The sequence below is a fragment of the Daphnia pulicaria genome, chromosome 8 (assembly GCF_021234035.1).
Source record: "Daphnia pulicaria isolate SC F1-1A chromosome 8, SC_F0-13Bv2, whole genome shotgun sequence".
Lineage (NCBI taxonomy): Eukaryota > Metazoa > Arthropoda > Branchiopoda > Diplostraca > Daphniidae > Daphnia > Daphnia pulicaria.
Window position 1 is genome coordinate 6,239,818 of NC_060920.1, and position 9,879 is coordinate 6,249,696.

General features: G+C 37.4%; 3 protein-coding genes across 3 annotated transcripts; 2 read left to right on the forward strand and 1 right to left on the reverse strand.

Moving 5' to 3' along the window:
• Nucleotides 1-16: 16 nt before the first annotated feature.
• LOC124312675 (glutathione-specific gamma-glutamylcyclotransferase 1-like) lies at nt 17-2,746 on the forward strand. The gene is made up of 6 exons (XM_046777163.1): nt 17-524; nt 811-846; nt 1,104-1,280; nt 1,356-1,394; nt 1,903-1,970; nt 2,044-2,746. The coding sequence occupies exons 1-6, from the start codon at nt 363-365 to the stop codon at nt 2,288-2,290; spliced, it is 729 nt and encodes a 242-aa protein (XP_046633119.1). The 5' UTR covers nt 17-362; the 3' UTR covers nt 2,291-2,746.
• On the reverse strand, nt 2,594-6,154 carry LOC124312674 (serine protease inhibitor 42Dd-like). Its single transcript, XM_046777162.1, has 8 exons — nt 5,994-6,154; nt 5,452-5,585; nt 5,206-5,391; nt 4,915-5,131; nt 4,631-4,845; nt 4,218-4,409; nt 3,987-4,134; nt 2,594-3,923 (listed from the first exon to the last, which is right to left on the reverse strand). The coding sequence occupies exons 1-8, from the start codon at nt 6,001-6,003 to the stop codon at nt 2,914-2,916; spliced, it is 2,112 nt and encodes a 703-aa protein (XP_046633118.1). The 5' UTR covers nt 6,004-6,154; the 3' UTR covers nt 2,594-2,913.
• A 1,144-nt stretch (nt 6,155-7,298) lies between these two features.
• LOC124352570 (mitochondrial import inner membrane translocase subunit TIM44-like) lies at nt 7,299-9,543 on the forward strand. The gene is made up of 6 exons (XM_046802108.1): nt 7,299-7,457; nt 7,570-8,033; nt 8,110-8,223; nt 8,282-8,438; nt 8,514-8,721; nt 8,780-9,543. Exons 1-6 carry the CDS (start codon nt 7,413-7,415, stop codon nt 9,052-9,054), a joined length of 1,263 nt encoding a protein of 420 aa, XP_046658064.1. The 5' UTR covers nt 7,299-7,412; the 3' UTR covers nt 9,055-9,543.
• The last annotated feature ends 336 nt before the right edge of the window (nt 9,544-9,879 follow it).

Consider the following 9,879-nt stretch of genomic DNA (forward strand, 5'->3'; position numbering starts at 1 on the left):
GTACAGAAACCAGTTCTATCCTGTCTAGTAATTGGGGCAAGTTACATTGTTGTGTCTGTGCCTCTCTGTGAGCTGAGCTCCGCTTGGACTACAATTCCAGGAGATCCCCATGACCCTCCCTTTTCTTTAAGCACTGCCTACCAGCAAAAAAAAAACTCTCTATATCTTCTCAAAACCTTTCCGCGTACGTCAATCCGTCAGTCATCGCCGTACGATGTGGAAGTTTTCGTAGCCTCGTCTTCATTTCCCCCCCGTCTTCTTTTCCCAAGTTCATTTGTGATTGCCACGTTTTGTTTTCTCTTGCTGTTCGAATCGTCCCTTCTCTCCTCACACCGTAGCTAGAATACAAGAAAGATATTGAAATGAATCCCAACGATTGCAGCAGCAACTTGTGGGTTTTTGGCTACGGTTCTCTCTGCTGGTTGCAAGGTTTCGATTATGGAAGTCATCAGTTAGGGTTTATTCGCGGATTTTCCCGAAAATTTTGGCAAGGTAACAACTCTCATCGCGGCACAGCTGACAAGGTAAGCCAAGTATCAAATCTAGCTCGTTTACTAAACTTTAAAACATTGGCTTGTGCATTTTTGGGCAATATTGCATCATCTTTTTAATTGCGCGCCGCAAGGGTTGCTGTACTAACCACCAGATAGCGTGTTGGGTGTTGTTTTCGTTTTTTGTATGGATGCGCAAAAAATCGATGCACTTTTATCGATTTGACCCACATTTTGTTAGATACGCAAACGCTCGTAAAAAGCAGTTTTCATCATTTAATTGATTTCGTTTTTCTTTTTCTTTCTTTTTTTTTTGCAGCCTGGCCGCGTAGCAACTTTGGTCAAAGAACATGAGGTGAGTTACCGTTGTCAATGACCGTATCTATATTTATCTTTATTGTGACGAGTGTTTAAGAAACTAAAAATAAACCAGGCTGATTGTAAATAGGTCAAATAAAGGGTATAGCGAAAAAAGCTATCGATTTGTAATATTCTTGTGTCAATTTTAAAGATTGTCTGTATTGGAGAAATTGCCATATAAACTTGGCGAAAAATGTGTTGCTGTAAATTTGTTGTTAAATGAAATGTTTTCAATATTATTATTTTGTACAGGCAAGCACTTGGGGATTAGCTTTCGAACTCCTGGGCGAAACGGCACTCAAGTATCTGAATGACCGAGAATGTACTAAAGGTGGTTATGAAACTCTGATCACCACGTTCTTTCCCCGAAACGGTGTTATGACGCCATTTCCGGTTTTGGTATTTCGAGCCACGGAACACAATCCGCAAGTAATAATATTATCATTTTTTTAAGGGTTTTTCCGCTGAGGAATTCCTAATAATCTTTGACTATTTTTGATGCAGTGGTTGGGTCCGGCCCCACTTCCTGATGTGGCTGCTCAGGTATGAATCAAAATTTTTTGTATTTTTTCTATGATTTAAAAGTGTCAGTCAATCTTATCACAGTGTCGAAATATGTTTTTCCATACAAAGATCAAAATAAAAAAGCTTCTAGTCTTGAAAAGTGAAGGCAGTTGCATATCACTTTTCAAAAACCTAATTCTATATAGTCTACATGTTTCAGAACTGTGACTTCTAAATTACGTTGGGTTTTCCGCGTATAGAATTGCGCAAGGTGTACATAGACATACTTGGGTTAACATTGACTCCGTAAACCAGTTTCTTGGTCTTTGGCGAAATAACAGCATTGACTTGGAACTAGCAGGAACTAGTGAGAACTAGCGGAGACCGGTTGAAACCTAAAAAAATATACACCTTAGTTCCTAAGGCTAATTACTTTCAATATTTTCTTTGGTTCGATTAATTCTTTCTATAGCGCGTATCTCTTAACTCATAATACTATTACCTGGTATCACTCTTTGATTGTATAATAATTGTTTATCAATTGCAGGTCACGGAGTGTAAGGGAGAAGCTGGACATAATAGTGAATATGTACTACGACTAGCAGAATTCTTTCGGTAATTAATCTATTATATCAAAATAATGTTTCGTTTTGGAATATAAATTAATTAAAAAACTCGCTGCCTATAGTGATAATCTTCCAGAAGTCATTGACGACCACTTATTTACACTTGAGCACCTAGTTCTTGAGCGAATGAAGGAGAAGAATATCAGTTATGTCGAAGATGAGCCAGTCACTCAGGCTAAACCAGAAGTATTATCATTAGCTGACGTCGCTCAGCCTGCAAACAACCCCAATCAGGAAGTTCGCCGCGATTCCTTCCAATATCTCTCTCGGGTTCCTCCTTCCAAGAAACTACTCTGTCTCAAAGTGTGACACTGATCTCTCTTTATTTTCCTCTGAAATACGACCGTGAAAAGCATTTTGTTATTAGCGAAAAATGTTTGGAAAGTTCGACTATGTGCACATGGATCGCACTTATACTCGCAAAAATTTCTTCATCAAAGTTATCATTTTGTGATTATCCAATAAAAAAAATTGCCATTCAAATTTCTGCAGAGCCACACTATATCTAGATTCGCCGCACCGCAAAGCCGTGCATTTACTCCATTTAGCATCCGTCCATTGCATGCACTTTACTTTATTTATTTTGTTTTATTTGAACATTTATTTCCAGGACTTGTATGACGTATTACGTGGAGTTGAATTGAATTTCTCATTGTTGCATGGATTGTGTAGTGAAACTGACTAAAGCCTTTGGTATGCAAAATTTTGGGGGGTTTTCAAAATGATTTATTTGGTTTTGCTATAATATAGTTTCATTAAAAATTACAGTTGATGACGTTGAAATTCCAAAGCCCCAAATCGTCTATCCCCAAATCGCTTTTGAAAACAACAGTACACAGTGCACAGTCCAAATCCATCATGAATGATTTGACTAGTCTTATAATCTAAGCCCACATTCATTGAAAACCTTGTGTAAAAATTTTGTAAAAAAATCAAACGGGCGTGTAGTTTCGAGACGAGGAGCGGTAGTCTGGGAAAAATATTCCTTGTAATTCCGATCCTGAACCAGAGGAATGTGGCTGGAAGTAGGAATGAGTTTGACTTGGATACCATGGATGGGATATGAAGACTGGTCGATTATTCAGGAATGTCATGTCGTTATTGTTTGATGGAGGGTATCCAGGTGCTCCGCCAATATTTTGCTCTTTCTGATTCCAACCATTGTTCGCTTGGTTGATTGGAAACACCGGCGATGGATTGGGAGCTGTTGGTAGCGCAAAAAAGATATTCGGTGGAATTGTAGAGCTGAACGATTGGCCACTAGTCGACGATGGTTTTTCTTGGATCGATGTCGATTGGGGGCGAACGATAGCTGGTCTGTGATTTAATACCGGAGGATTTAATGGAATTATCACTTCTGGCGCAGTTGGCTTGTTGAACCACAGCGGGTCTTTCAATCGAGTATCCACGTCCTCATTTTCTAATGTGGACGACGTTACCGTTGTCGATGACACTTCGGGTAAAGAAGTTGAATTTCCAATTTCTCTCTTCCAATGGTGTCCGTCGAAATTGTCTTCTGGAAATACAACGGGGGTAGTATGCAAGTGCTTTACGGGTGGGGAGTGCGAAAAATATCGATTTGCAAATTGTTTGACAGAATTGTAGTAATACGACGGTTTCTGCGGGTAAATCACTTGGTCGCTCTCTTGGATAAATTGAGGAAATGGACGAGTAGGTTGAAACTCGGTTCTCTGTATCAACGCCGCGCTGACTTTCGCTGGGCTGTGACGTTCAGCTTTCACCGCCGTTTTTTCTGCCGAATCTTGATGCTGATTGACATTCGTGTATTTACCTTGAAGTGGGTTGTAGACACGCCCGATTATCAACGGAATGTTGTTATTTTCTCGATCAATTAAGTAAATTAAGAAGGGGCGGTCGGCTCGAAATTCGATAGGACCAAAGTGGTTACCAAAACCTCCGCTGAGTGGAGTTATTTCTAATCCTAATAAAATTTGAACACAATTTTTTATTACGAAACATAAAAGATTGCTTAAGTGACATTTACCTGAAGCTGCGCTGGCTTCACTTCCGCCCTCATTCACCTCAATGGTGCATTGATGATAAACGCTAGACACTTTCAACGTTGCTGAACGGGAGCTTGAACTCATACCGGAAAGATCTGCTTCATTTGTGAACAAATTGCGAATGCCCATCTGTAATAATTGAATTGAATTATACCAACATATTCAGGAAAGCTCAAACTGTAAATAATTTGGTAAATACAATTGAAATAGACCTTTTGCAAGGTAGGCGACATTTCGATGTCAAATTGTATGTTGAATTTAGGTAAAGTTATGTTGACATCACGTTGGATCATTTTTCTCAGCAGAATCGTAGGAGTGTAGCCAGAACTGAGCATACGATTTTCAACCTCACTAAGTTCTACATTGCGATCAGGTAAAACACACAGCAATCCATAGCGATTACCCTAAGAATAAGATCCATAATTGGGGAATAAATCTTTAGACGATGCCCAACGCCAAAATATACTTATATCGATACACTCTTACACACTCATTTAATTGAAATAAATAACCGTTTCCAAATTATCGAACTCTCTCTATATACAGGTCTGTTAAGATTCAGTGCACTTTACCTTTGACTTGCAATCCAAAAATTTAAAAAAAAACTTGAATAGTAAAAAAATACCTGATATGGTAATAAGATAGCTTTGGCTCCAAGATCGTCAAGAACTCCCGCTTGAAAGGTGCCAGAACCGTGCATCATCCGGGCCACGACAGATTGACCATTAGACATAAAAAATCGTTCCAAATAGGTATCTGTTTGGTTAAAGGCATGAACCCAAAGTCCCTTAAAGTAAAGTGCATTAGCCAGCAGTAATCGTGTCTGCTTGGTTATGGATCCTGAAATTGAAGCAAAGCTCGTGCTATTTTAATTCGTTTGAAAGCAAAATCATTTTCTCCGATTGCTACCTCTGGGAAAGAGCTCTGTGATGTGACCTTTGGTAATATTCGCAATTCTATGGTTGATCACCTGGCGCACTTCTTCTACGCGTGTAAAATCAGCATCACGAACTCGGGTTTGGAAAATTTCCTGAACGGATCGAGCGTATTCAGCTTTTACGGCCAATCCGCGCGGGACCCACACGAAGTTTGCCAGATCCATCACAACTTCTTTGCTGTTTTGTGCCTGTGTTGGGTGAAGGTTGTCACTAAGAAATAGTCCATTTGATACTTTTCGTCATTTCAATTTCAATTAAATACCGTCATTGATGCGATTATGTGGGCCAATCCACCCTTTCGTGTTAAAGCATTTGTCGACAATCGCAGAGCTTGTTGAATTTGGTTCAACGTTGTGCCCTTAGCTCCAATCGAGGTTAGCGATAGGGCCGCAAAAAGGCTCAAGGGGGAAATTACTAAATTTGTGGTTTTATCGGTGTGTTCGACACTCTAAAAGTTAAAATTATTATTACTTTCTCATTTTTGACGTGGAAAACAATAATGGCATACGTGAAAAATTTCCTTTGTGAATAAGTGCAAGGATTCTGCTACATTACTCATCGCCCATTCAGACTGGCAATTTGCCAGCCCTAAGGAACAAAGCAATAGAAAAGTGCAACAATAAAGCAGCGATGTGGTCCCATCTAAATTAGCAAAAAAAAAAAAAAAAAAAAAAAAATATTATTTTTAAATTTTGACATTGAGATTGTTATATTTTCACATGAAACTTCGTGAAATTGTCATATTTTCCGCTCAGAAACATAATTATATAGTAGCTGCATAATATTTGAGGATGGAATGAGAGACGAGTTTATACTTGATTGATGAGAATTTTGAGTCAGAAATGAGTTTCTTAAAACTGTTGATTCTAGAAAGAACTATAAGACTAAAGTAAGTACACTTTTTTCTTGCTATTTATAGGTTGTTTCATTAAAATAACAAATTTTATTTTACATGGCAAACTTAAAATTAATAAATGTAGTTCTAGAATAGACGAGTGACGACTGATGCTCATTGAATCAAAATTTTTAAAATAACTTAAATGTACTTACTGGGATTCATGTTAAGGCGTAACGCAGTCAAAAAGAGTGTCAAGTTTTCCTTTCGGCTATTGAGATATGAATGATTGTATTGAAAGAATTTTCGAAATTTTGCTATGCAACGCCACAAGTCCCTGCAATCACAGCACTGTTTCGAACTTAACAAACAGCGGCCAACTGATTCGGTTGCATTCGGTCCTTTACTTGTATATGGCCTTCAAAAGGTAGCCTCGCCCATCCATTTCATTGTGGAATTCCACACAAACAACACACACGCCGCAATGAGGAGTTCGGTGGTCGACCAAGAGCCAAAGCAATTAAACCCCGTGGGGCATAAAATGGTAATTTTATATTTCTCAGCCTTTCCTTGATTTGTTCTAGTACTTCAAAAAATTGTTATGAATTTTCTAACTATGGTAATTGCATTAAGTTTGTATTCATAAAATCAAGAATGTAAAAAAAGAAACAACCGTTATTTTATGAATTTTAATTGCATATTATACAGGATATGTCGGTTGTACTACTTCCGGGAAATAAAATGTCCGAATCATCGTAACAAGAATAAAGATTACCAAATTTAAACAGCGGGGAATAAAATGTTGAAACAAATTTGTGTGTTGCGACATCACATAAACAGAAAAAACATGACAATGTCATAGTTTCGACTCGGATGTCTGAATAAGTGTGCGAAATCTTAACTTGGCTTACGGATGTTCTTCCGTTGCGTCATGCACAGTTACAGGATTTCCCTGTTTTTTTTTTTGTTTGTTTAAAAAATCTAAGTAGGGTCATACAGTATATTGAAAAACAAAAAAATCAAGGAAGTTGCAGTACTTCCGTCATTGAAATGACTATTGCTGGTCTACGAACGTCTTTACTCTTTAGAAAGGATTTCATGGTCAACTGATTTCCTTTGTTTACATGAAATTACTTTGATTTTCCAGATCGATCGGGAAGCAGAAACGGAAACCGGATGTAAAAGAATATGAGGTGTAAAAAAAAAATGAATGCTCACTCAAAATAAAAAAATAAAAAACTAAAAAAACAAAAAACAAAAAACAAAAAACAAAAACAATAACAAAAAACTATAGCTCACCTCACCTGTAGCTGTAGGCAATGACCAATTTTCGCTTAAAGGATAAATAAAAAAGATCGCTAATTATTGCATCGCGAGGAAGTTATGTACAGTGAAATTCAATTCAATTAAATCAGTATGAATATGCCATACAATATTCTCTGACGATGAATCTAAAGGAAAATGAAAATGATACGAATACGAAAAGAGGTGATAACAAATGAAACAAGAAGCAGCGACAGCGAAATACGGCCGCAAAGTCGGCGCTCGGCGTCGGCGGTCAGTGCGGCAGACGGGCAGAGAAACTTTTCGGAATTTTACCTAATGGCACCGCAGCAACACTTAATTCAACAACAATGGCGACCTCCATGTTACGTGTAGGAAACCGGCTAATCCAACACGTGAGTTTATTTATATAAAATATTCCTTCACTTTTTTAAGCACGAAGTTTTTAATACAGAAAGGCTCTTTTAAAATGCTTAAACCAATTCATACTGTACCTTTATGTTCTAGAGTATCACCAGACGGTATTCCCAAGAAACACGTAGGCCGACATTCATTTCTAGGGTTATCGACAATGTTCGTCAAGAAATGGCCAAGAATAAAGAGATGAAGGAAAACCTGAAAAAGTTTAGAGAAGAAGCTCAAAAACTTGAAAACACTGACGCTTTAAAAAAAGCTAGAGAAAAGTTCCAAGCTGTTGAATCAGAAGCTTCCAAAGGCAGTGATGTCTTGAAAGAGAAAGTAAACGTCTTGAAGGAGAAGGTCCAAGAAGCTTTTTCTGATGCTCAAAAAACAGAGTTTGTGAAAAAAGCTGGTCAAATAACAGAAGGTATAGGCAAAACAGCTAAGGGAGCCAGTGACACCATAGTTGAAACAGGACAGAAAATCAGCAAAACAGCACCCTTCAAAACAATTAGTGAAACTGCTGATGCAGTCAGAAAAGAAATTGATTTATCTGGAGCTCGCATCTACAGGTAATACATTTATTCAAAGTTTATTTACATTGTTCATGAATGGTTATGTTAAAGTACTTGGTTTTTTTCTTAATAGGAGGCCTTCAGTACTGAGGAAACGCAAACAGGTTTCATCAGAAGAAGATGTGAATGCAAAACCCATAGAAATTAACACTGAGGCAACAGGAATTGAATTGCATAAAGATTCAAAGTACTTAATTTTTAAACCAAGTTTTCCATTACGATAAACACAATAATTTGTTTAACAGATTCTATCAAAGTTGGCAAAACTTTAAGGATAAAAATCCATATGTTAACAAAGTTCTTGATTGGAAAAATAAGTATGAAGAGAGTGATAATGCAGTAATTCGAGCTTCTCGCCTACTCACTGAAAAAGTTGTAGATATTATGGGTGGACTATTTCAAGTGAGTATTAGAATTTGTTACCTGATACCATTAAGTTTATGATTTGGTTTGATTTTAAATGGTTTTTTTTTATAGAAAACAGAAATGAGTGAAGCTCTTACTGAAATTTGTAAAATGGATCCTGATTTCAGCAAAGAAGAATTCTTGAAAAAGTGTGAATATGACATCATTCCCAATGTCCTTGAAGCTATGGCAAGAGGTGATCTTGACATTCTCAAAGACTGGTGTCATGAAGGGCCATTTAATATTCTATCTACACCCATCAAACATGCCCTATCCCTAGGTAATAATTATACTGAATAAAATTTTAAAAGTGGCTTAATCTTCTTGTAACGTTTCAGGTTATGTCATCGATTGCAGGGTCTTGGACGTCGATAACGTAGATTTAGCCATGGGTAAAGTCATGGAGCAAGGTCCTATATTAGTGATAACTTTTACTGCCCAGCAAATCATGTGCGTCCGGGATAAAGCCAACAACATTGTGGAAGGCGATGCTGAAAAAGTCATGCGAGTCAATTATGTTTGGGTTCTGTGCCGAGACCAAACTGAATTGGATGTGAATGCCGCATGGCGTCTGATGGATTTGTCAGCGAATAGCAGTGAACAGTTCATTTAAAATGTTGATAGATCCAAGTTAAAATACATCGACTTTAAAAATAAATAGGCTAGTGAAAGTAACTGAAGTAAAACAAATTTTCTGTTATGCATCTCGAAATCCTGTGAAAAAGTTTCTACCCTGATGTTAGATTCCCACCTGACATGAGGCTTATGCCGTCTACAGCTTTTCAAATGTACAGTGACACAACAAAAGACAAATGTCTGCAGTACGTTTAAGCTTCATGTTTGCTGTCAATCGTTCTTCGTCAGTTGTCCCACTCCCCACACCTTCATACAGAACTCTTTGTCTAAATGGAAAAAATGTATCTCATTCTTCGCCATTTGTTATACAGCATTGTGATTAATTTCTATTTTTTACACAAACGGTTCTTTAACTTAATTTTGTTTTTTATTTCTCCATCAAATCAAACTAATACCAGAGCAGTCAGCTTAATTTGTAGACCTACATGTGTTGTACGAAAGTACGATATATATTTGTTGACTAGTTTTTCTCATTCCTTAAATTCTAGAAAATCAAACTCGGCAGGAACTTTTGTCACTAGACAAGTTCGGGATGCTGAGTTGCACAACCGCTAAATTAGGATCGTGCGCCAACGGGTCCTTTTAACGTTGTGGGGATAGTAGAAAGCGGGTTTTTTATTATTTAAGCATAGAATTACTTATCTAATCTTAGAAATGTTCAGGATTATCGTTATTTAGAACATTCTGCTTTTTATAGAGTAATTTTAAATAAATAATTCAGCTTAGTTTACCCATTAAAATTAAAGAAAGTCCAAGCCTGGGATGCTGTTTAGTCTTTTCTTGTGTTTTTTGACAGATCTGC